Genomic DNA, 22,643 nt, shown 5'->3' with positions numbered 1-22,643 from the left:
AAAGATCAAAGTGGTACCTTCTCATAACTCATTCTTGACAGAAGCTTCTTTTACTGACTCAGATTTGATGGCCTGTGATTCAGTGGAAGTTGATTCAGCAGGCTTATCCCGATTCTCTTGAATAAAATGTATTATGTCCTCCTTTGTTCTACCCCCGTAATATTGCGACAGGTTACCACTTGCTGATCTGAAGTACATAGTAGGGAATCCTAGGACTTCGAAGGAGTCATTCGGGACATCATTAGCTGTAGCATCCTGAGAAGAGACCGTGGATGAATCAATTATGGTAGATGTTGAACTAACTTCACCATTTAAAAGGGTAGAAATTTTTTTGAAGTGTTTACAAGCAAGCATGGAACGCATTTTTCATACTGAACCTACATGAATAAAAAAGCTTTAAAAAATGAAACCACCAATTTTCCCAGGGTATATTGGCAAGTGATTGCCATTGAGCTCATACATGAAACCATTACACTATGGCATACTTGGACAAACAGGTGCAAGGTACGACGGGAGGATCTTACTAAGTTAGCAATCAGAACATCAGGATCCTTCTCAAAAGAAATAGCAACTTCTTCCAAAATTGGAGCCAGCTTCTTGCAGTGTCCACACCAAGGTGCATAGAACTCGAGAAGCACTGTAGTAAAAAGCTCAAGATCATCATGATATCCGACAATGGGAAATTGCTCATTTATTGCTGAAAGGAATATTTTCTTTTACCAGGGGATTAGGTGGTGTTCAAACTATCAAGGACGGCATTTCCTCATGCAAGAAATGAATCAAACCCAAACGAGAATTAGATGGCAAAATTTTCGCATTTCTTTTTAGTTTTTAAAGACCAAATACTGAGTAGCAGAGCTAGTATGAAACAATAGTACTTATGTCCGTTGCCTTTCTGTATGATAAGCAAAGGTGCCTGCTCCACCTTAAGTCCAAAGTACTGCCATCCAGAATATGATAATAAGTTCATTTAATCATTAACTGCTTATGCAATAAGAAAAGGAGAGCCAAAAGGTGTATTGTATGGATAGAGTGACAACCTCAAAAGCACCTTGACCAGCATCAATGTCCCAAAGCAGAAAACTTGTGCCTTTTCCTTTGTATGAGGCAGCAACATCCTTGTAGATTGACTGGAAAGCATCATGCTCTGTGCAGAAGTTCACAAACAGCATGGCCTGTGCACATAACATCACTTTCCGATAAACATAAAAATCCTCGATGATGTCCAGACTCCAGCACAAGTGACTTAGCACGAGGATAAAATAAATTATTTTGCAATATTACCACATTGAAGCTTACAAACTAGAACTTTGAATGAATACTACATCTCACTCAAGTATTAGTTCCCGGTGCTATGGAGAGATTTTCTCCAAGTCCACGTCGAGGAATAAATTTCAACTGGCTATAAAAACAGAAGCAAGTTTACCTTTTCGTTGCCATTGTTAAAGAATTTGCTAACATAGGTGTGACTGTCTGGATCACTAGTCCACGCAGTTACAATTGGAGCGCTAGATTCTTCAATGAATTTCTCTATAGCATAAACTTGAAAATCCTGCAAATCGTGATTGAAAGAATAATTCGCCAGTGAGGAACTATAAATAAAACTCCGGCCAAAAATCATTTACTCCAGTTACAGTATAAGCATTATCTGAAAATCAACTACTAGTTCATCAAATGGCTTAAGCAAGCGAATTGTTGGCTTCCTGATGGATTCACCATGCGGAATGAACTTAGAGGAGAGAGTATGACCAAAAGGATAATCAGAGCGCAATATCTCAGCCAAAGCAGTGAAATTCTCAAATTCCTCCCCAGAAAATTTTGGGAACAACCCAACCTAGTAGACATAAACAAAGATCTAAGAAGCATGCCCTTCTCTTCAAATAACGAACAATGCCATCTGCCTCACGCGGGCCTTTATATTCCTGAATGCTTTCCCCACCATTTCTCAAGATCTTAATGGTAGGAAAACCCTGGATCTCGTATTCAGTGGCAAATTCCCTGTTTGCTTCATCACTAGAACCAATTTTAGCAAGAACAATGGGGGGCTCGTGTCTGCTCAAAACAGATGCCGCATTTTCGTACTGAAAAAAAGATGATCAACGAAAAGAGATTATAAAAATTAGCAAAAAATTCAGCATAAAAAAGGGAAAACAGCAGCAAAAAAATTGCAGCAGCAGAAATAATTACCTCCGGTGCAAGAGCCTTACAATGTCCACACCTGTTACAGAAGTGCAGGAAAGGAAACGATTATATATGAACACACAATCAAAGCATTCTGATACAAGCATCAGTCCGAAAAATACGAAAAGCTAGTACTGAAAAATCAAAACGTGTCCCAAAATATCTATATACGATTTATGCTCGAACAACATTAAGATAAAGATACCTTGATATTATCAAGGGAGAAGACAAATGATATTTAGAAAACAAACACAACTTTCGCTGTTGAGATTACAAAGATCAAGCCACCTTCCGATTTTGCGCAGACAAACTTTTACCACACTCTTCATGGCAAAATTTGAGACTATCAAAAACATAACGTGCTCAAAATAACTACAAACATAAAAAACAACAGTACATCATCTGTGAACAAACAGAGAAGTGATCGATCACTGAATTTCCTTTTTCCCGATCAAAAACAACAAAGTTAACCTCTTTTCCCTACACAGTCAAAAACAATACAAGATCCGATTACAGAGACAGTGAAAAACAAAAATCAAGATCAATAAAAACAACACGAGCAAAAACACATCCACATCCACGCGTATGATATACCAAGGAGCGTAGAACTCCACGACGATGAAATCGTGTTTAGATACGACGTCGGAGAAATTCGCGCGGTCCAAAGTCAAAACCTTTTCCCCTTCCTCCTCTGTCGCCACGGCCGCCGGAGACATGCACAAAAACATTACTATATTATGATATCCATGTTACTTTTCACAATAATTATAAATCAAATCCACTTGCTTCATGCAATTCTTTTTGTTGGATTATGGGATGTGGAAAATCAACGGTGGCACCGATGGCTTAAGCTCTAGAACAAGACTTCCATACGTGGGAATCCCGTTAGTGCTATTAGGACAAAAATATGCTTGTGTGGCAGTGCCACGTGGGACCATGTGGTCATGTGGATGAAACGTTTCAGATTCGTGCGCCAAGTTGGAAGCTTCTTTGGAAAGAGTCGTAATTTTTTTTCAATGAAATTACTTTCATTAGATAAGATAAAAAAATAGTACAAATACAACTACGTTTGGTATGTCTAAACTAAAACAAAGACATAGTTCTAACCGTTAAAATACATACTACACATCATCTATGACATATATCACACTCGAAATACAGCGATAAATTAAAATCTTGATCTTCTTAATAATAGTATCAATATCCGGCTTTTCGCTTTCAAACATCGTCCTATTCCTCATGTTCCAGACATGGTAAATCGTAGCTGCAAGTGCCATACATCTCATCTTGTTAATCGTTGAGTTGCCTCGATAAACATCTCGAAATGCTTTGAGGACAGCCATTGCCGATCCCATACCTTTCTTCATTCCCAACCAATCTCGAACACCATCTCATATCTTCTTTGAAATCCTGCACCTGAAGAAAATGTGGTCGTTGGACTCCTGTGCATCACTACACAGCACACACAAATTATCCAGAACAAACCCAAGTCTATCCTGAGTAAGAAACTTAGCGTGTGCAAAGAGCCAAAGCGCGGGATGAAAAGTTTCGGAGCCAAGTAGGAAGCCTTTTAGGGAAGGGTCATATAACTTTTGAATGTGTATGGGAAGTCCACAAGTGAAATAACTTGTTTGATTTGAAATAAACATCAATATGTTCTGTCGTCAAATTAAGTAAGCATAAAGATAAAATAAATTATTTATCAAAAATTACATCTGCGACCTGCCTAAAAGTTATGAGGCAAAGGAGAAAAGAAGAGCACCTCTTTAGGAAAAGCAGAGGAATCAATTTTAGGTCAATAATAAATCCAAAATTATAGGGGGAGAGAGAGAGAGAGCTGGACACTTTGCTTGGCCACTCATCTGCTCAGCTAAGTTCCACGCAACTGCTCTCTGCTTTACTGAATTAGTGAAGGTTCCTTAATTCTGTCGCTTTTATTTTTACACTAATTTTTGTGTATCTGGACTTGTTTAATTTCACGTTTCATGGTATAGTCTTTGAGTATTTGTGTGTGTGTGTGCTTACTTTGTATTCGTGGAGAGTATTTTCTTCCTCGTTCTTGAGCAATCGGGTTTGATTTGATCGAAATGGGACAATTACGAGGCTTGGAATAAGAAGGCGAGTTTACGCTGCTGAAGTTTTACTGTAATATACTGTGTGAAAAAATCTCTCATAGGTTGCATTCAGTTCTTGTCAGCGTTTTTTAAAGGTTTAATTCATGGGTTTTGTTTGTAATTACTTCTAGAATATAGTGAAGATTCTAGTTTTATGGTGGGGGACCCTGTCGAGGTGTTTGTGCTGTCTCGCTTGAGCTTCTCCTAGCAACCAAATTAAGTGGGTTAGATTATCATGTCCTAACTCTGTCCTATTCTTTTAAATGGATCTTGATATCAGATATCATCTTGCTTTAAGAGGACCAAACGGTTTTGCTTCGTGGTTTGAGTGTTTCTGTAGGTTTGGCACTTTGGTCCCATCAAAGATTTGTGGCTGCGATGACAAAGTAGCCATCGTTGTTGCTATCTTAGCACTGAACTAGCCATTCTATCGATTGTTAGTTCCGTGTAAGCAACAATTGGCCTCGACTATCTTTTACTATTACAGATGTGGGAGAGTGACTGAAATACGATGCATAATTTGTTGTAAGGTTTAAAATATTTGTATTTTATCAGTATCGCCCTTATCTGACTCTTGGTATGTTGAGTTCTGGTGAACGTGGTGCCTGAATGATTAAACGGCTAAAAGATTTGAGCTACACCAATAACAACTAACATATGTTATAGTTCTGTGAAGAGGTAGATGTTTGGTCCGAAGTAAAGACGATTATCTTCTGAAGCAATTAATTCTTGATGATTGACAGATTTAGTAATAAAAAGTAGGAAATTACCGATGTCGGAAGTTGTATATGACATTGAAGTGATAATTATCTTCACTTTTAATTTTTAAATGTTAACAGTGGGATCGATCATCATTATGACTGGACTATTTGCATGTCTTGCAAATTGATTTATTATCTATAAATTACTTATTTAATTCATACTTTGAACCTAGATCTATGGCTATTTAAAAGAACATTAGAATTTTCGGCTTTTGATTTGTTGTGTAAGACTTAATCACATGCCTGGTAGCTACACAGCCTAAAGTAATGGTCAGTGTTGTAAAAGACGGTAGGCGGTCAGTGGCCGTGTTATGAGCACGGGTAAAGGATCGGATTATGGGTCGGTGAAGAGGTTGATCGTTTAACTCTGAGATTTGTTTGTTGCTTTTTTCTACCTTGTCTACCTATTTTTTTGGATGCTTTTTCTTCATCAACGACCCTTTAAATACAAGATAAGCATTAAATTGGCATCCAAGAAATATGCCTATTATTCCCCTATCTAAGCTCGAGATTCTAGCACTTATTAAAGGAAAGTAAATAAAAATCCAATCAATCTTATTCCTTATTTTCTAAACTTTCCATGAGTAAACCTTTGATATAGCACATCCTTGATTTTTGCTGCTCGATTCTTGTCTGAGTTGGGCTGGGCCCCATGGATTGAGTCCCTGACAGGCCGCCTAGGCACTGCCTAGCCTAGGTTAGCCTAGGTGGTTGATTTTTTTTACTGTTTTTTTATAAATAATTATATATAATCATGCAATACAATTACAAAAAATCATCATTCTTAAGTGCTTAGGCGGTTGATTTTTTTCAACTATTTTTTATACATAATATATATAATCATTCAATACACTTACAAAAAGACACCATTCTTTATGTAATATATGTACTTAAATGTTTTTTTATGTACAAGTAAGTTTCACAGTTCATACCATACAATACAATTTATATAAGGTGCAAATAAATATGCCTAGATGACAGATGTTCGCTTCAATTCTACCTTTGGTTGTTTCGCTTTTTCCATCATAATTTTCGGCAATTAAATAAACATAAAAAATTAGAACAAGGATTTATTCTTTATATACAATAGCTAACCTGGTGGGCTGGTGGCGGGTGGTTCGCAACGGCGTTGGTGGGCGGTTTGAGGCAGAAGAATGCGAGGGTTGTGGGTGACTGGGATGGTGGGGATATTATGTTTTGGAGGAGAAAGTGTGTAAGTGTATTAATAATTATGTTTTTATAAAAATTTTGTTGACTTTGACCTCTTCGCCTTCCCCTGCTCATCTTCTACCGCCTACAGAACTGCCTAAGGCAAAGGTGGTGTGGTCGATGGCCGCCTCTCGCCAAGGCGGCCTCCATTTAGAACATTGCTAATGGTAAATTTTTTCTAATTTACAGCCTTTTCTTTTCTGAACAGTCCTTGATGGTCCTTTTTTTCAAAGAGCTTGAGCCAGGGAACTTGGAGCTGAAGTGTTCTGTATGCAACGATAAATGTCGTCGCTCTAGCACTATTAAAATCAACAAGGGTTTAGAACTAAGAGACTCTACTTTTTGGGCTGCACCTTAACTTTTTGTTCTTAATGAGGAAGAGATTGAATGAAGTTTTTTGCGAAGTTCGAAGGATATCTTTCCTCGCTGCTATACTGCCTATATTGCTGAAGTTGAAATTGAACAAAAACTTTGTTTGGACTGGACTTTGGTGCTTTCCTATGCAGTGATATATGTGAGTTGCAGAGTTCACCTTATCCACATTTTTTATTATAAGATCGTACTGGTAGGAAAGGAATTAAGATGCGTTATTTGGACCACCTCTTGTAAGGTTACATACGAAATAATGTCCCGTCAAACTGGTGAAGGTGGTACGGAATTTTGTTTGCCAATCAAGAATGAAGAACCGAGGGACAGTGGCTCCTATCATAGAGTAGGTAACGATGTAGGTTTGGGAACTTGTCGAGTTTGTCAATGTGTTGAACCAGACAGAAGGGGAAGTGCTGCACTAGAATTTTTGGGTATCTCCCCTCCGCAACATGAACTAAATGATGTCAACGAGGAGGTGAAATCTAATCTCAAAGTTGGCTTAAAAAATACTGAAAATAATCGCTCTTGCATAAAAGATTTAAAGGGGTCTGAGTTGGTTGAATTTATTAGCCCAAGTGGAGAGGTTTTTCTCTGTACAGCTGATGTAGAAATGGGTGTTGATGACTTTCATGACAGACTCGTTGATCTTGGATGTTCTTGCAAAAGTGACCTTGCCCTGGCGCATTATGCATGTGCACTCAAGTGGTTTATCAACCATGGATCAACAGTGTGTGAAATTTGTGGATCTTTGGCAAAAAACGTAAAATTGGCGGACTTCAAAAGGATATTGGTTTCTCTAAAAAAATATGAAGCTCTGATGGAAAGGGTTGCTAATGGGCAGCCTAATCCTGTACCATCCCAAACACATTTGGGTGTGGATCCTGATGCTGTTGCTGCTATTCGAAGGCAAAGGTTAAGTGAAATTTCTCTGTGGTTCAATCCTCATAATAGCTACTCTGTCACTACATCTCAAGTGGTCAGCGAACAGCCTGCGGCTTCTAATGTAGTCGTGGAAGAAGACACCCCTACTGAAAATACTGCTACTAAATGGGCCGTAGAAGGTACTGGGATCCTGCTTGCTACCGGCCTACTGACTGTTACACTTGCATGGCTCATTGCTCCTCATGTTGGAAAGGTGATTGGTGGAGTGGCTGTACCTTCCTAGGGTTCTCAAAAACTATGTCTTTTTTCTTATATTAATTTTTTCCTGCACCATATTATGATTGTAATTGCTAGTTCTACCTGATGCTAATTACATGATAGATTGAGCATGCTTTAGAACTCCGAGTCTGCTGCTTGTATGCATGTGTATGTGTCACATCTTGTAGTTTAACTGAGTAGAATCACGCTTGAGACTACTAATACTCAATTCAGTGGTTAAAATTCTTGCTCCATTCATTGTGTGCTATGCTGACAGGTTTGTGGGCAGGTATCTCTGAAGTCCGATTACTTGATAAATTAGGTTTTGCCTGTGCAATCAGTCGGACAGAAACAATGGTTGTGAACTTCATTAAGCCAAAGTGATATTTAGATTTTCTTTTGGCAAATACTAAGTTTTGCTAATAGTTCTATGTAATAGTTGAAAATTAATTGATTCATAAAAAATGAGTCAGCTGGAGCAAAATAATTTTTGTGCTTTATGAATGTCGCTAATTCTGCTTATCATGGTAGCTCTCAATTGGATTTTGTTGCAACGACAATTCAAGCTGACCGCCTTGTTTCTCCTTTCTGTCAAATATTTTGCAGAAAACTGCCAAAAATGGCCTTCATATTCTTCTCGGAGGCATCTGTGCATTGACAGTGGTGGTTTTCTTTCGTTTTGTAAGTTCATGCACCTTTTATTTTCTTGAATAAAGTTACCCTTTTAGGAGTCAATAAAACGCATTGCGTTTGAGATTTATTCATTATTCTGGGGTTATCCTCTGGCTGAACAATGAAAACAAAAGGAATATTCGATTCAAAAATTGAAAAACAGAAGGCAATGTCCCAAACATGCTACTTTGGTTTGTAGATTCTAAAATTTGTCAAAATTTACATTTTACAGTTTTGCTTCAATTGTTGGTATGTCTTCAAGCCGTAAACATTCTTTTTTCTTACATCTGCAGTTTGTGCTGACACGAATCAAATACGGGCCTGCACGCTACTGGGCAATACTGTTTGTTTTCTGGTTTCTTGTGTTTGGGATATGGGCTTCGCGAACGCATGGCGCTCATGCAAAGTGATCCTCACGTTTCCCCTCTTTTGCCTTAAAGTGAAAGCCATTCCTTTGTATTGGTGTATTAGTAAATATAGAATCTAGTAAGGTATTTGTTTATGGAAGTTGAAGTAAACTTATCAGCAGTCGCCAAAAAAGCTAATTTTTCGAACTCTTTTAAATTCATTCTGTTCAGTATCTCAAACGCAACATTACTCGGCTTTTATGTGATCATAACATCTGATTCCATGGCAAAGCCGGACGGTGTTGTCCTAAATCCAACCAAGATAAGCATAGGAAAGCCGAATATCTCAACAGTAACCAACCTTTTGGGAGTAGTGAAGTCAGTTATGCCCACAGATCGGAGCAATAGAATTCTTCGGGACACGAGCAAAATTGAAAAGCCAGGGGGGGTGTAACCTATGTCTCAAAATTGTTATCTATACTATCTTATTAAGCAAGATACCTTTATAGTTACTAACTTTTGGTGTCATGGTCTATTTCATTAATTATATATATTAATAAAGTGTTAAAATATTATTGAAAGTCATACGTAGTTTAGCGGATAAAGTCTTTGTTTTTTAACCAAAAGGTTGTAAGGTTAATTCCTACTTGGGTTTTTTTTATTCTTTTTTTCTATTTATTTTTTAAGTTCATATATCAAAATTAAAGTGTAGCTACTCACTATTTCTTATAAATATATTTTGATCTTCATTTAAATATAAACCAAATAAATTATAAAAAATATCGTACAAACACGCAACGCGTGCGTCGGTGTATTAGTTACACATGAAATTTGAACTAATTATAGTTACGGCTGCATGCTGTGAAAAGAAACCTACACTGCTTCACGGTGATCAGTTCTAAACGTATGTCATATGCGAAGACCCCCCCTTGGAAATGAGAGCATCCCCACATTCCACAACCACGTGGGTGCATCAGCGGTGTTCTCCACCCAAACTTATATACAGGCTGCAGTAATGCTGTACTTCAAACTGATGTCCTGTACGGTCGAATACTCGCGTCGAATCAGCACGAGAAAGTGTCCATCTTCACGTTGAATGTGTGTCAAAGTTGGTATACTTGGATCGATCTTTGTCTTGAAACCTTGTATTGAATCACAAGAAAATAACTGAAGTTCAGAGCGCTTGACGTAGAACTAAAGAAGCAAACTAGCCACTGAAAACAAGAGTACTAGACATAGAGAGGTACCATTATCCTCTCACGCACTAGCAACTAAGGACGTGAAATAAGCAAGAATTCAGTCCAACATGTGGTTCAGTTTCATCTAAAATTGCTACTCTACCGTGCCTAACCTTAATCTGCAGATGATCATTTATCACTCTAAAAGCCAACAAAATTTAAATTCTGAGTGAGTCGAGCTACTGAGACTGCTGAAGCAATATCGATTAGAGTACGAATTTGGGTATTTGACTCTCCCCGCTTGATCATACAGAAGGAAAGTGGGTATTTTAAACAATCGAGCTACTTTTTTGGTCCCAAAGCCAATTTAGAAATGAATGCCACCTTGGCATGTTGTGAAAAGTTAGTCACTTTCTGCAACCTTTAAAGCCATGCTTTCTAAATTGTCCCAACATAATTCATCACATTATTGCACTTCATAGGCCAGTAGATTAGTAAGGTGAACAGCACGAGACTATAAGATTCTCCATAATCCCTCAAGGTCCCATACAGGCTTCCTCATCCGAACCAAGTCATCATCCAAGTCATTTTGTGATGAAAGTGTTAAGGACGAGCAATTTCCAGACATTGCAATTCATAATAGACACTCACTCTTTATTCCACCTTCCTGGTGTTCCACAACTGTTTTGGTAGAGCCTGAAGATAATATGCATGATCTGAATTTGGGTATGGAGAAGAAGAATGTTGAATGGATCTGTACTCTACAATACACTTGATTAAGATATTTTTAGAGTTTCGCTCACCAGGTAATAACTGAACAATCCCATTTCGACACCACCCTATCCTCGTGAGTAAAATGGTTCATGTCACCGGTTCAATTAACAATAGGACCAAATGAGATAAAAACTAGCGGGAACATGATTTACGAGCCACATAATGGAATCCAAAAGTAAATCAGATATCATGCTCTATGTTCTTCAAACTATATGCTCTTCTTAACGGCTCAAATGGTTAAGTAGCACACTTTGGGAAGAACTGCAAATTTTATACCTGTAATCCAACTAGAACGAATCAAATGTCCCAACAAATCTTTGAGAGCTCAATCCCCAAATCATAAGTTCCCTGAACAACCTCAAAGGTTCAACTTCCACCACTCAAGAGAAGGAAGACTTTTTTCATCAGCCATCAATGCAGATCACCACCATAAACAGGATAATAGGCAAAAATAAAATGCACCGGTACATAAATAAGGAGGCAACAGAAACCAAGGAACCATTACCATACAAGATAACCCACTCACGTAGTCTAGGCAAGGTAGAAAATATCATCAGTCATTAGAAGAATATACTGCAGAATCCTTAGAGGTGTATTTCTGAAATCCAACAGCGGCAACCTCAACTCCCTGACTCTACAACTCTCCCGAGAATCCCCATTCACACTCGGATGCTGTTTGACAATACAAAGTCTATTCAAATCTGTCTTCCTATACAAGTAAACTTCCCTGTTCAAAGAATTCTGGGAAGCATTTCCATTATTATTAGTCTTGAAAAGGGTCCATCCCATTCCAAGCAACGCCTTAGAAAATCCATCCATCGACTCTATTTTTTCACCTGTGCGTGTAAAAATCAGTGATAGTGAGGTGCAGTGCCAGTTATTATTGCTCAAAGACTCGATTTTTTCAAATGGGCTGCAATCAATTTTCAAGAAAACCAACTTGAAACACCCTTTGGAGAGCTTAGTGAGGAGGCGAAGGTGGGAGAGGGATGCAGTGGCGAAAGAGGGGAACGGCAGGGGAACACTATCGCTTGCCAATGACCAACAATGTGATGATGATGATGATGATGTTGATGCACATGATGATGATGATGATGATGACGACGAGGAGTAAGAGGAGGATTGAGATGATGGTGGTGGTGACGGTGACGGCCATGAAAAGATTACGTGAGAGATAGACGGATTAAAGTTGAGATCCATTCCAATATCTCTGGCAATCTTGGCCAATCTGTAAGTATCTTTAACCAGTTCTTGTGTTGGAACAAATAGCATCAATGGGATTCTACTTCTCGAATGCGCTGAAATGGTGGTGTTACTAGGATCATCACCATTATCATCAAGATTGGCATTTTGAAGAAAATGTTGGTTTTGGCCAAGAAGAAGAGAGTTACAGGGGATACTACTATCACCGAACACTATGGATCTCACAAGTTTCAGCGGAAACATCTTCACACACAAGAAATAAGGCGAGATTCAAGTGACTGGAAGAAGAAGATGGTCATTTTGTTTCCATGCGTTGTCCAAATTTTTGTTTTGTATCCAATTTTTTGGCTATTTGTGGTGTGGATGCATTTAGAAACGCAACTTTAGTTCTCGATGAAACATCCAGAAAGGAAATAAGAAGCGATGAAAACAAAGAACGCTATCACGACTTTAGAACTTTCTGTTTTTAAAAAATAAAATAAAAATACTTTATTTATTTTTTCAAACTTGAGAAAGAAAAATAGAGAAAAGGCCAATTGAATTTAGGGGAAAAAGTAGGCATATTAAACATTTTCACACTAGATTTAGATTTGTGAAGTTGATGACATGCTTAGTAGATGTTATGTAGATCCAATTTATTTATATTTTTTTAAAAAAATGAAAACAAATAAACCTTACATGAAAGGCAAAAATTTTTGTGAGACGATCTCATGGTTCGTATTTTGTGAGACAGATATTTTATTTGAGTCATCCATAAAAAATATTACTTTTTATTGTAAATATCGTTAGGATTGTCCGTCTCACAGATAAAGATTCGTGAGATCGTCTCACAAGAGACATATTCTACATAAAATTATAAAAACTATAAACTTTATATACGATATTTATTTAAAATTGTAAATGTTATTCTTTACTTTTCAAAACATTCATTTGATTGTTATTCATGGATAAAATCTTACGCGTAAATTTATCACGACAAAAAAGAAAAATTGTCTTCAAAATGTCTTTTTTTCTATCGTCAGTAAAATTTATTACTCATCATGGTGTCAAGTGTAAAATTGAAACTATTCAAAATTTGATATGAAAACTGTTAGTTCACTAAGTATTTTTAAGAAAAATTAAACAAAAAATCAAAAGATATGACTTGCTTTTTTCATCTTAAAAAAAATTACTATTGTCCTAAACTAAAATCGCACTCGGGGTTCACCACGACTTTGTTTGTATAAATATGCGACACCACCCCTTCGACTTTAACTCTCCCTAGTTCGCCTGGCTCAGTGGGTTTGCATTTCGATAGCGAAAATGTCGAAGAGGGGAAACAAGAGGGACGAGGATGAAACACTATCCCAAAATGAGGAGCCTCCGAGGAAGAATCCGAAAACGGCCGCCGCCGGTAGCGTTTCTGATGATTCCGACAATATACACATCTGTGATGTAAGCTCGGTTTCCTTTCATCATTTTATGTTTGCGTTTGACGTGCGATGTACAAATTCCTTTTCTGACTATGGAAAGAATGTATTCTGTGTACTTAGGTGGGCAGGGTTCATTTGTAGAATCTTTGATACTGACCATGAAATCGTATGTTTCGTTATAGTTGTCGAATAATCGGAAAGTATCGGTGAGGAACTGGCAAGGGAAGATTGTGGTGGATATTAGGGAGTTTTATGTGAAAGATGGCAAGGAATTTCCTGGAAAAAAGGGTAATTTTCATTTTCCTTTTTTCAATTTCGAGGATAGGCAAATGTTTGTATCGAATGTTAAGTTATTCGATAAACAAAATTTCGTCTTTTACCTTGTTTAGTTTGTTCGAAGACTTCTTGAGTATGTTGAGCGTGAAAATTGGTGCGTGGCCTTTGCTTTTTTCCGGAAAGCATCATCCCCTATTTTCTCTCCTAAATTCATATTCTTAGGACTCTAGTGCTAGAATTTATTTTCTTAAATAAAAATGAAAGACCATTGAAAAATGAATGGTTAGATAATATGTGATAGCTAATAACATCGGTTGAGAAACAATGAAAGCTTATCATTCACTTGTTTTTTACAGTATAATGGTCTTTAAAGTTTAAATGGATGGCATTCACGAATGTATTTTTGAATTGAGTGGGAAGTATAAATTGATAAGACAGGTACATACCTGACCAGATGACCAAACTAGAGAGGGAGTGTGTGAGGGTGGGTTTGAATAAGCCGAAAGACAATTAGATTACATAGCGTTGTGATGATGATTGAATGACTTGAATGCCACCTCAGAAAGTCTTGCCCTTTTGTAGGATAGTCTCTTGTGCGAGCAACTCTATTGTCTTCTCTGGAGGGGTTTATCATGTGTATGCCTTTTGTTGAAAATCAGCATATCATTTACAGAACATAAATAAATATGGGTGGTTGAGGTTCAGTATTCCCGGTGTGCTTTCTGAGAGAAAGACTACATCTTTTAGCTTTGATTTGAGTTCTTAAAATTCACTTTGCAAATTATAACTGTAAAGTAAGTTTTAATATACTTCATTTTCAAGTGTCTAGATGTGTTTCCTAGCATGTGAAGTCGTTACTGCTGCCCCCAATCATACCTACCCCAGAATAACAGAAATGTCATTCAAATAAACTTAGAAGGAAAAGAATAAGACTGGGTTAATATGTTGGTTTGTCTGGTGGTCAATGGGTTTTTTCGCTCATGGACAATCGAGAAACAACTTACATGGGGATTCTAAGGATGCATTTACCGAATAGATTACTCCTCAGCCTTAAGCTATTATTGGTAAATTTTTCAATCTTTAGATTCTCACGAAAAATGTGCCCATTCTCCTTCCACCTGGAGTTTGAGAATATGAGTTCGAGTCAGGATTTATCGATGTATTTTCTTCATAATATGAATGGATGCTCCATGTGGGCAGGTCATGCTCAATGACTCATTCTTCAGGTATCAATTGTATTTAATGTAAAACGATTGTAAAACTGATGCATTTTTTCCTTGCGTACCTTTCACATGAAACTTGGTTCTCTCATTTCTATTGATGTTGTTTAAATTACAATCAAATTATGTTTCATTTTGGCTAATTTATTTTACCCTCTTCTACAGGCATTTCATTGGGCATTGACCAGGTATGATATTTTTTTTTTTTTTTTGTGTATTCCTACCTTGGGAAAAAATTAAAGAGATAAAATTCCATCAGTTTGAGTTTTGGTTGAAATATTTAATTCGAGTAATTTTTTCCAAATTACTTGCATGATAAAAAATTTGAAACTTGTTCTCATTGTGGAAGATATAGCTTAAATAGTGGGTTGAGGCTTTTAAATTTATGGGCTTGAAATTTATCCACGTAGAATGAATGAACTTCTGTAAATGACATTTCCAAATCCTTCCATCAAAACGAAGCCAAATCTTTTCCAACTTATTATCTTTAGCTCATCAAAATTCTTTCATCACCTGATATTTGCAGTGGAATATCCTTAGAGATCATGTGGATGAAATTGACAATGAAGTTGGAGGGAAAGCATGAAGTATTGTTTCTCTGATGTGATTTCTGGAAGGAACTTTATTTATCTTGAAATCGAATGATGTGTGTAATGATGAAAGCTGAATGAACTTTGGTTGATAAGTATGACTATCCTTAGTTAGGGAAGTCAAGACTGTAGTAGGTTCATGAATCATAGTGCTGACTTTCATGGCCATGAATATCCCTAGTTTGATGGTGGCATATTTTGAATATTTTGCTGTAGCCACCAAGATTATAGGCCTGTACATTGACTACACGCCAGGTTTTTTGTTATTAGTGTATGACTTCGTTTGATCATGTAGTAGTCTTTTTACGTGCTATTGTTTGGAAGGTTATTTCTGCTATAATCGTTTGACCAGGTGGTCCCTGTGCGAGTAATGAGTCCTTAATGGTCAACCACGTCAATGATAATCATGTACATCACCGGTGTAGCATGGATGGATCCCTTCCCAAGTCATTATTTGAAAACTTGATGGTATTTGATGGCTGTTATTGCGGACGAGCTTAAATTGTGGAAAATGGTCCAGTCGTAGAACAACTAGACAACACATTAAGTGGAGTTCTTGAGGTTAAACATCTCAAAGAATAAGTCTGTGTCTACTTGTTGAAAGATGAATTTCGGAATGAGGTTCTGACTTGAGCATCACTCTTTTTGGGTTGGGAATCTTAACCAAATGTTCACATCTGAAGTTTTCTCGGATTGTAAAATAGATGATAAAATCTTAGAGCTGAACTTGTAGTTTAGGAGCTAGTTATGAAGCTAGGTGGTATTACAATCAGCTTATTTATGCTGAACCCATAGTTACCCTTCAACTTTAATACACAAACTGTGAGGATTTCATGTGATTCCACATGATTCAACTATTGCTAATGGATTTTCAGATGATATATGGTTAATGCACTTGAAATATTATAAAAAAGTTAATATCAATCTTTTTTTATCAATCTTACAACTTGAGTGAATTATATTTTATGATCAGAAAACAAAAATGAAATTTCTTTTACACATCATGTACAACATATTTTGTCAAACAAAACAGCCTGGTTTAAGCTTATATTATCTTTTTCTAGGCCAAGAGAAATGCAATATTGGTATAACAAGTGATACAGGTTATTTTTAAAAAATAAACGATGAGATATGCAATACTCACTCGATTCCTACGTGGGCTGAAACCCTGAAAAAGTCTTGTTCTTGGCACCTTTGTTCATCCACTTTTCAAAAGCTTTTGCATCATAAGGAATCCTGATAATTCCTTCATTACAGAAGCCATACTCCTCTTCTGATCTACCCAATAATTCCAAGAACTTCGAATCACACAATGCTCTTGTATGAACCATGAAACGCCTAGTTTCATCATCCACTCCAACCGCGACAGGGATATACCCTCTTGGTGTCACTGAAGATGATCCCGATTTTAGTTGTCTTAGATTGGGAAAGCTCACGAATCTGCTCAGTTTACTCACTTTCACCCCCATCAGACCGTCGTTGCTGTCGTGGATATGGACACGATTTGAAACAGCGTATTTGATTTAGATACCCTGTATCAATGCATGGTTAGAACACATGTAGGAGTTCAAGGGAGCAAAAATGGATGATTTAAGGATGCGTAGGTACTTGTCTTGATTCATGTAAAGTGATGTTTAATGTTGAATATTGATGTGTCTTTTTTCAACAACTGAATTTTATAATTATGATGATAACTACACATTAATTAATTACAATTAGTTATAATTATAAAATCAAATTAATTATTTGTGCACGAATAGATATTGGTCCGTGTCACTAGTTCGGCATGATTTTGGTTTTGTTAGTGAGGTAGATTGCATGCCGTTCAGACAAAGTTGTTCATATTTATTTATTGTATAAACGTAGAAGCTTCAAAAGGAGGGTGGACAATTCACTTTGGACCTTTGGTTTTAGGATAAAGATAAGTGACATAGAATTTTATTGGCTTAAATTATATAATTTATCTTATTTTTTAAAATTTTACTTTTACATCGTTTAATCATCTAAGCGTCGGTTGATTCGTGAGAAAAATATCATTAATAATTATGATATGAGCATGATGAATCGATGAATATGAACAATATAATGATTTATATATCTATTACGTTATAAAAATCGAGTCAAACATTAGATGAAATTAAGATGTGTAATTAATCGATGTCTAATTATTTGTCTTTGTGCTTAGATGGACAAATAGAAGATTAAATATCAAGGAGAACTGAGTATAAGACATAGTACATGTAATTCAAATTTTTTTTTTAAAAAAATCTAACTGTAAATATAATTTTTAAACATTAATTCTTAAAACTATGGTCAGTCGTGTACTATTTGAAATTATTGTCTGGCGAGAATTTAAATATTGTATTAATTTAACGGTAAATTCCAAAAAAATACATCTTCCAATCTTTCAATTAAGATTCAGTATCTAGTCATAATTTTTTAGAAATCAGTACCTGACAAATCTATGCTTTTAGTTTTAACTCCTCACAAAGCAAAAGTTACATTTTTACCCTTTATTATTTAAATAAATGTATTATTTTAGTCACAAAAATTACATGAATCTTCTTCATTTAAAATATAATTTTATAAAAAATTTGTTTCTCAATTATAGTGGAATAAAAATAAATACTTATTTTGATATATAAAGTACCTATTATGGGGTTTCAGATAGTTGATTTCGCCTTTTGAATACTCCAAATAAATAAGAAAATACTATATTTTCGAGCATTCACCATAAATTCTGTCATTGTTAGTCTTTTAATGAAAAATGCATTAGGATGACTTATTCATGTCATTTTATTTTTTAGAAAAAACATAGGTCATCACTCATCTTGAAATAAAATTAAGTATTTATTTTGACCTACAAAATACCTATTTTGGAGTTTCAAATGCTTGATTTGACTATTTTAATAATCTAAATGTGTAAGAAAATACTGGATCTTCGAGCTATCACAATAAATTCAATAATTGTTGGTCTTTTCATTGAAAATACATTAAGATTACTTATTCATGTCATCTAATTTTTTAAAAAACATAGTTTCTCACTCATTGTTGAATTAGAAAAAGTACTTATTTTGATCGATAAAATACTTATTTTGGGGTTCCAAATATTTGATTTGGCTATTTGAATATTTCAAATGTGCAAGAAAATACTTAAGTTTCAAGTAATATTAAGTAACTTTTGATGATGTCATTTATGACGTTAAAATGTGATACTTAAATTGGTACAAAGAGTATCTAATTAGAGTCTATAAATACACGATTTTACCCCGTAAATACTCATATACAATAATTTGAGGATGCCAAAATATAATTTGAAGTTAATATTAATTGACACCGATGATGATATTCGTGAAGTAAAAATGTGATACTTAAATTAATACAAATAATACATAATTCGAGTCCACAAATACTTGATTTTACCGTTTAAATAGTCAAATTCAATTGAGTATGTAAAAATATATAGTTTGAAGATAATATTGAATGTCTTTGATGATAATATTTGTGAATAAAAAACGTGATACCTAAATTGGTACAAATAGTACCTAATTTGATTTCACATATACTTGATTTTGTCTTTTTAATACTCAAATTTGATTATTTTGGTATATAAAAGAATATAGTTTCAAGTAATATTGAGTGACTTTTGATGTGTCATTTTTGAAATTAAAATGTGATACCTAAATTAGTACAAAAAATATCTATTCGAGTCTACCAATACGTGAAGTACTTAATTTGGGCAAATACTTGATTTCGTAAATGAGATACTCACGATATATACTAAAATACTAGATATTCGAATAAACAACGTAGGTTTACCAAGTGTTGGTATTTTTATGGAATATACATTTGGATGACATATTCATCTCATTTAAGATTTTTTTTTTATAAAAAAACAACTTTTCAACTAAGCATGAAAATTTTAAAGTACTTATTTTTATTTGAGAAGTACATAATTTGAGTTTGCAAATATTTGATTTCGTAAATGAGATACTCACACTATGTATTAAAATACTGAATATTCGAATAGGAAAACGTAAGTTCAACAATTATTGATATTTCCATATAATAAGTATTTGGATGACATATTCATCTCATTTAAAAAAAATTGTAAAAGAAAAAACAAATTCCAACTAAGCACGGAAATTCTAAAGTACATATTTTTATTTGAGAAGTGCCTAATTTGAGATTAAAAATATTTGATTTAGTATATGAGATACTCATAATATGTAATAGAATACTGGATATTCGAATATGGAACGTAAGCTCACCAAGTGTTTATCGTTCCTTGGAAGATGCATTTGGATGACATATCCATCTCATTTAATTTTATTTTATTTTTTTGTAAAAACAAAAAAACAAAAACAAATTCTCAACTAAGTATTGAATTTTAAAATACTTAGTTTTATTTGAGAAGTATCTAATTTGAGTTTGCAAATACTTTATATCTTGAATAAGATACTCACAATATGTATTAAAATACTGGATATTCGAATAGGCAACGTAAGATCACCAAGTGTTGATCTTTCCATGGAAGATGCATTGATACGAAGAGTATCTAAATTGGTGAAGTTAAAATATGGTAGCTAAATTGGTACAAAGAGTATCTAATGCGAGTTCGTAAATACTTGATTTTACTCCGTAAATTCTTATATCCAACTATTTGAGGATGTCAAATTATATAGTTTGAAGTTAATATTGAGTGGTCTTTGATGATGACATTCATGAAGTAAAAATGTGATACCTAAATTAATACAAATAATACCAAATACGAATCCACAAATACTTGATTTTACTATTTAAATACTCAAATTCGATTATTTGATGATGTCAAAATATATAATTTGAAGTCAATATTGAGTGGCCTTTGATGACAAGATCCGTGAAATAAAAATGTGATACCTAAATTGTTACAAGTATTACATAATTAGATTCCACTGATAATTGATTTTACCATTTTAAAACTCAAATTTGATAATAAGTATAATGAAAGAATATTGATACATATAATGAATGATTACCAATAAATATTATCAATGAATACTAATGAAGATGATATACAACGAAGTATTGTCTTGTCATTTAATGAATACCAACAAGTATTGTGAATGAATATTAATGGTATTATAAATTAATACTCATAAGTATAAAGAAAAAAATACTAATAAGTATAATGAATAATTACCAATAAGAATACCAAAAAGTATTGTAAATTAATATTGATGAGTATTTTATAAATAATTAATCTTAGAATCGATAGCTATACTTAAAGTGTAAACTTCAAGCTCATTTACGAACTATGTTCATAATATATATCTCCCAATTAGTTCATGATGAACAATGAACTATGTTTATTTATTTAAATGACATGAATAAGTATCCTAATGAATTTTTCATGGAAAGATTGCATATTCGAATATCCAGTATTAATACATATTGTGATTATCTCATTTACGAAATCAAGTATTTGCAAACTCAAATTAGATACTTCTCAGGTAAAACTAAGTACTTTAAAATTTTCATGCTTATTTGAGAATATTTTTTACCAAAAAAATATTAAATAAAATGAATATGTAATCCAAATGCATCTTCCATGCAAAGACCAATACTTGGTGAACTTACTTTGCATATTCGAATATCTAGTAGTCTATTACATATTATGAGTATATCGTGTATCAAATCAAGTATTTGCAATATGAAATTAGGTACTTCTCAAGTAAAATTAAGTATTTTTAAATATTCATACTTATTTGAGAATTTGGTTTTTTTTTTTAAAAAAAATATTAAATGAGATAAATATGTCATCCAAATGCATTTTTCACAGAAATACCAACACTTGGTGAACTTACGTTGCATATTCGAATATCCAATATTCTATTACATAATATGAGTATCTCATGTACTAAATCAAGTATTTGAACTATGAAATTATGTACTTCTCAAGTAAACTAAGTATTTTAAAATTTTCATGCTTATTTGAGATTTTTTTTACAGAAAATATATTAAATGAGATAAATATGTCATCCAAACGAATCTTCTATGGAAAGCCAACACTTGGTAAACTTACGTTGCATATTTGAATATCCAATATTCTATTAAATATTATGAGTATCTCTTGTACCAAATCGAGTATTTGCAAACTCAAATTAGGTACTTCTCATCCAAATGCATGAATATTTCATGAAAATACCAACACTTGGAGAACTTACGTTGCTTATTCGAATATCCAATACTTTAATGCATATCGTGAGTATCTCATTTACGAAATCAAGTATTTGCGAACTCAAATTAGGTACTTCTCAAGTAAAACTAAGTACTTTAAAATTTGCATACTTATTTGAGAATTTGGTTTTTTAACAAAAAATATTAAATGAGATTAATATGTCATCCAAATGCATTTTTCATTGAAATACCAATATTTGATGAATTTACGTTGTCTATTCGAATATCCAGTATTTTAATATATATTGTGAGTATCTCATTTACGAAATCAAGTATTTGCAAACTGAAAATAGGCATTTCTCAAGTAAAACTAAGTATTTTAAAATTTACATGCTCAGTTGGGAATTTGATTTTTTTTTTACAAAAAAATATTAAATGAGATGAATATGTCATTCAAATACACATTTCATGAAAAGACAAGCAGTGACTGAATTTATGGTGATCGTTCAAGATCCAGTATTTTCTTACATATTTAGAGTATTTAAAGAGCCAAATCAAGTATCTGAAACTTAAAAATAGATATTTTTTATGTCAAAATAAGTACTTAATCTTATTTTAATGATGATTGATGAACTATATTTTTTTTAAATAAAATGACATGAATAAGTCATCATAATGTATTTTTAATGAAAAACCAACAACGACTGAATTTATTGTGATTGTTAGAAAATATAGTATTTTTTTACACATTTGAAGTATTCAAATAACAAAATAAAGTATCTGAAACCACAGAATATGTACTAATATTTTGGTAGATAGAAAACACACAATTAATTTGGTGGATAAAATTATATATTTATTTAAATAGTAAAAGGGCAAAAATGTAAAATTATCTTTGTAGGTAGTTAAAACTAAGTTTGTAGTGTTGTCAGGTATTAATTTGTAAAAAAAATCTTTTAGATACTGAATCTTAAATGAAAGATGTGTAGATGTATTTTTTTTAAATTTACCCTTAATTTAATTGTATAATTTAGT

At 34.1% G+C, this 22,643-nt stretch overlaps 4 protein-coding genes and 1 pseudogene across 18 annotated transcripts; 2 read left to right on the top strand and 3 right to left on the bottom strand.

Moving 5' to 3' along the window:
• Window positions 1–21: 21 nt before the first annotated feature.
• Window positions 22–3,000, bottom strand: LOC142531909 (protein disulfide-isomerase-like; annotated as a pseudogene).
• A 914-nt stretch (window positions 3,001–3,914) lies between these two features.
• LOC142531484 (uncharacterized) lies at window positions 3,915–9,014 on the top strand. 10 transcript variants are annotated; one of them, XM_075637625.1, is made up of 5 exons: window positions 3,915–5,359; window positions 5,729–6,779; window positions 6,876–7,769; window positions 8,381–8,455; window positions 8,740–9,014. In XM_075637625.1, the coding sequence occupies exons 3-5, from the start codon at window positions 6,891–6,893 to the stop codon at window positions 8,854–8,856; spliced, it is 1,071 nt and encodes a 356-aa protein (XP_075493740.1). In that variant the 5' UTR covers window positions 3,915–5,359; window positions 5,729–6,779; window positions 6,876–6,890; the 3' UTR covers window positions 8,857–9,014. The 10 variants fall into 10 exon arrangements, with proteins under 10 accessions (XP_075493740.1, XP_075493737.1, XP_075493734.1 ...); XM_075637622.1 differs by having other exon boundaries at window positions 3,916–4,095; window positions 4,427–5,359; window positions 5,729–7,769; XM_075637619.1 differs by having other exon boundaries at window positions 3,916–4,326; window positions 4,427–5,359; window positions 5,729–7,769.
• Window positions 8,740–12,299, bottom strand: LOC142531485 (uncharacterized). Of its 6 annotated transcripts, XM_075637631.1 has the most exons (4): window positions 10,775–12,299; window positions 10,041–10,667; window positions 9,618–9,935; window positions 8,740–9,273 (listed from the first exon to the last, which is right to left on the bottom strand). In XM_075637631.1, exon 1 carries the CDS (start codon window positions 12,189–12,191, stop codon window positions 11,277–11,279), a length of 915 nt encoding a protein of 304 aa, XP_075493746.1. In that variant the 5' UTR covers window positions 12,192–12,299; the 3' UTR covers window positions 8,740–9,273; window positions 9,618–9,935; window positions 10,041–10,667; window positions 10,775–11,276. The 6 variants fall into 6 exon arrangements, with proteins under 6 accessions (XP_075493746.1, XP_075493744.1, XP_075493745.1 ...); XM_075637629.1 differs by having other exon boundaries at window positions 10,145–12,299; XM_075637630.1 differs by having other exon boundaries at window positions 10,356–12,299.
• A 904-nt stretch (window positions 12,300–13,203) lies between these two features.
• On the top strand, window positions 13,204–15,736 carry LOC142531674 (RNA polymerase II transcriptional coactivator KIWI-like). Its single transcript, XM_075637896.1, has 4 exons — window positions 13,204–13,382; window positions 13,543–13,648; window positions 15,022–15,044; window positions 15,383–15,736. Exons 1-4 carry the CDS (start codon window positions 13,251–13,253, stop codon window positions 15,440–15,442), a joined length of 321 nt encoding a protein of 106 aa, XP_075494011.1. The 5' UTR covers window positions 13,204–13,250; the 3' UTR covers window positions 15,443–15,736.
• An 861-nt stretch (window positions 15,737–16,597) lies between these two features.
• On the bottom strand, window positions 16,598–16,915 carry LOC142530686 (auxin-responsive protein SAUR72-like). The gene has a single exon (XM_075636501.1). It carries the CDS (start codon window positions 16,913–16,915, stop codon window positions 16,598–16,600), a length of 318 nt encoding a protein of 105 aa, XP_075492616.1.
• Between the last annotated feature and the right edge of the window lie 5,728 nt (window positions 16,916–22,643).

This window comes from Primulina tabacum, chromosome 17, assembly GCF_025594145.1.
Source record: "Primulina tabacum isolate GXHZ01 chromosome 17, ASM2559414v2, whole genome shotgun sequence".
NCBI lineage: Eukaryota > Viridiplantae > Streptophyta > Magnoliopsida > Lamiales > Gesneriaceae > Primulina > Primulina tabacum.
This window is presented reverse-complemented; position numbering and strand designations above follow the sequence as displayed.

Excerpts from the sequence above, each read along its gene's own strand:
- LOC142531484 (XM_075637625.1), top strand. The coding sequence starts at position 6,891 with ATGTCCCGTCAAACTGGTGAAGGTGGTACGGAATTTTGTTTGCCAATC. Across the intron at positions 7,770-8,380 it reads TTGCTCCTCATGTTGGAAAG|AAAACTGCCAAAAATGGCCT; the intron begins GTGATTGGTGGA and ends AATATTTTGCAG. Across the intron at positions 8,456-8,739 it reads TGGTGGTTTTCTTTCGTTTT|TTTGTGCTGACACGAATCAA; the intron begins GTAAGTTCATGC and ends TTACATCTGCAG.
- LOC142531485 (XM_075637629.1), bottom strand. The coding sequence starts at position 12,191 with ATGTTTCCGCTGAAACTTGTGAGATCCATAGTGTTCGGTGATAGTAGT.
- LOC142531674 (XM_075637896.1), top strand. The coding sequence starts at position 13,251 with ATGTCGAAGAGGGGAAACAAGAGGGACGAGGATGAAACACTATCCCAA. Across the intron at positions 13,383-13,542 it reads ACAATATACACATCTGTGAT|TTGTCGAATAATCGGAAAGT; the intron begins GTAAGCTCGGTT and ends GTTTCGTTATAG. Across the intron at positions 15,045-15,382 it reads TTTCATTGGGCATTGACCAG|TGGAATATCCTTAGAGATCA; the intron begins GTATGATATTTT and ends TGATATTTGCAG.
- LOC142530686 (XM_075636501.1), bottom strand. The coding sequence starts at position 16,915 with ATGGGGGTGAAAGTGAGTAAACTGAGCAGATTCGTGAGCTTTCCCAAT.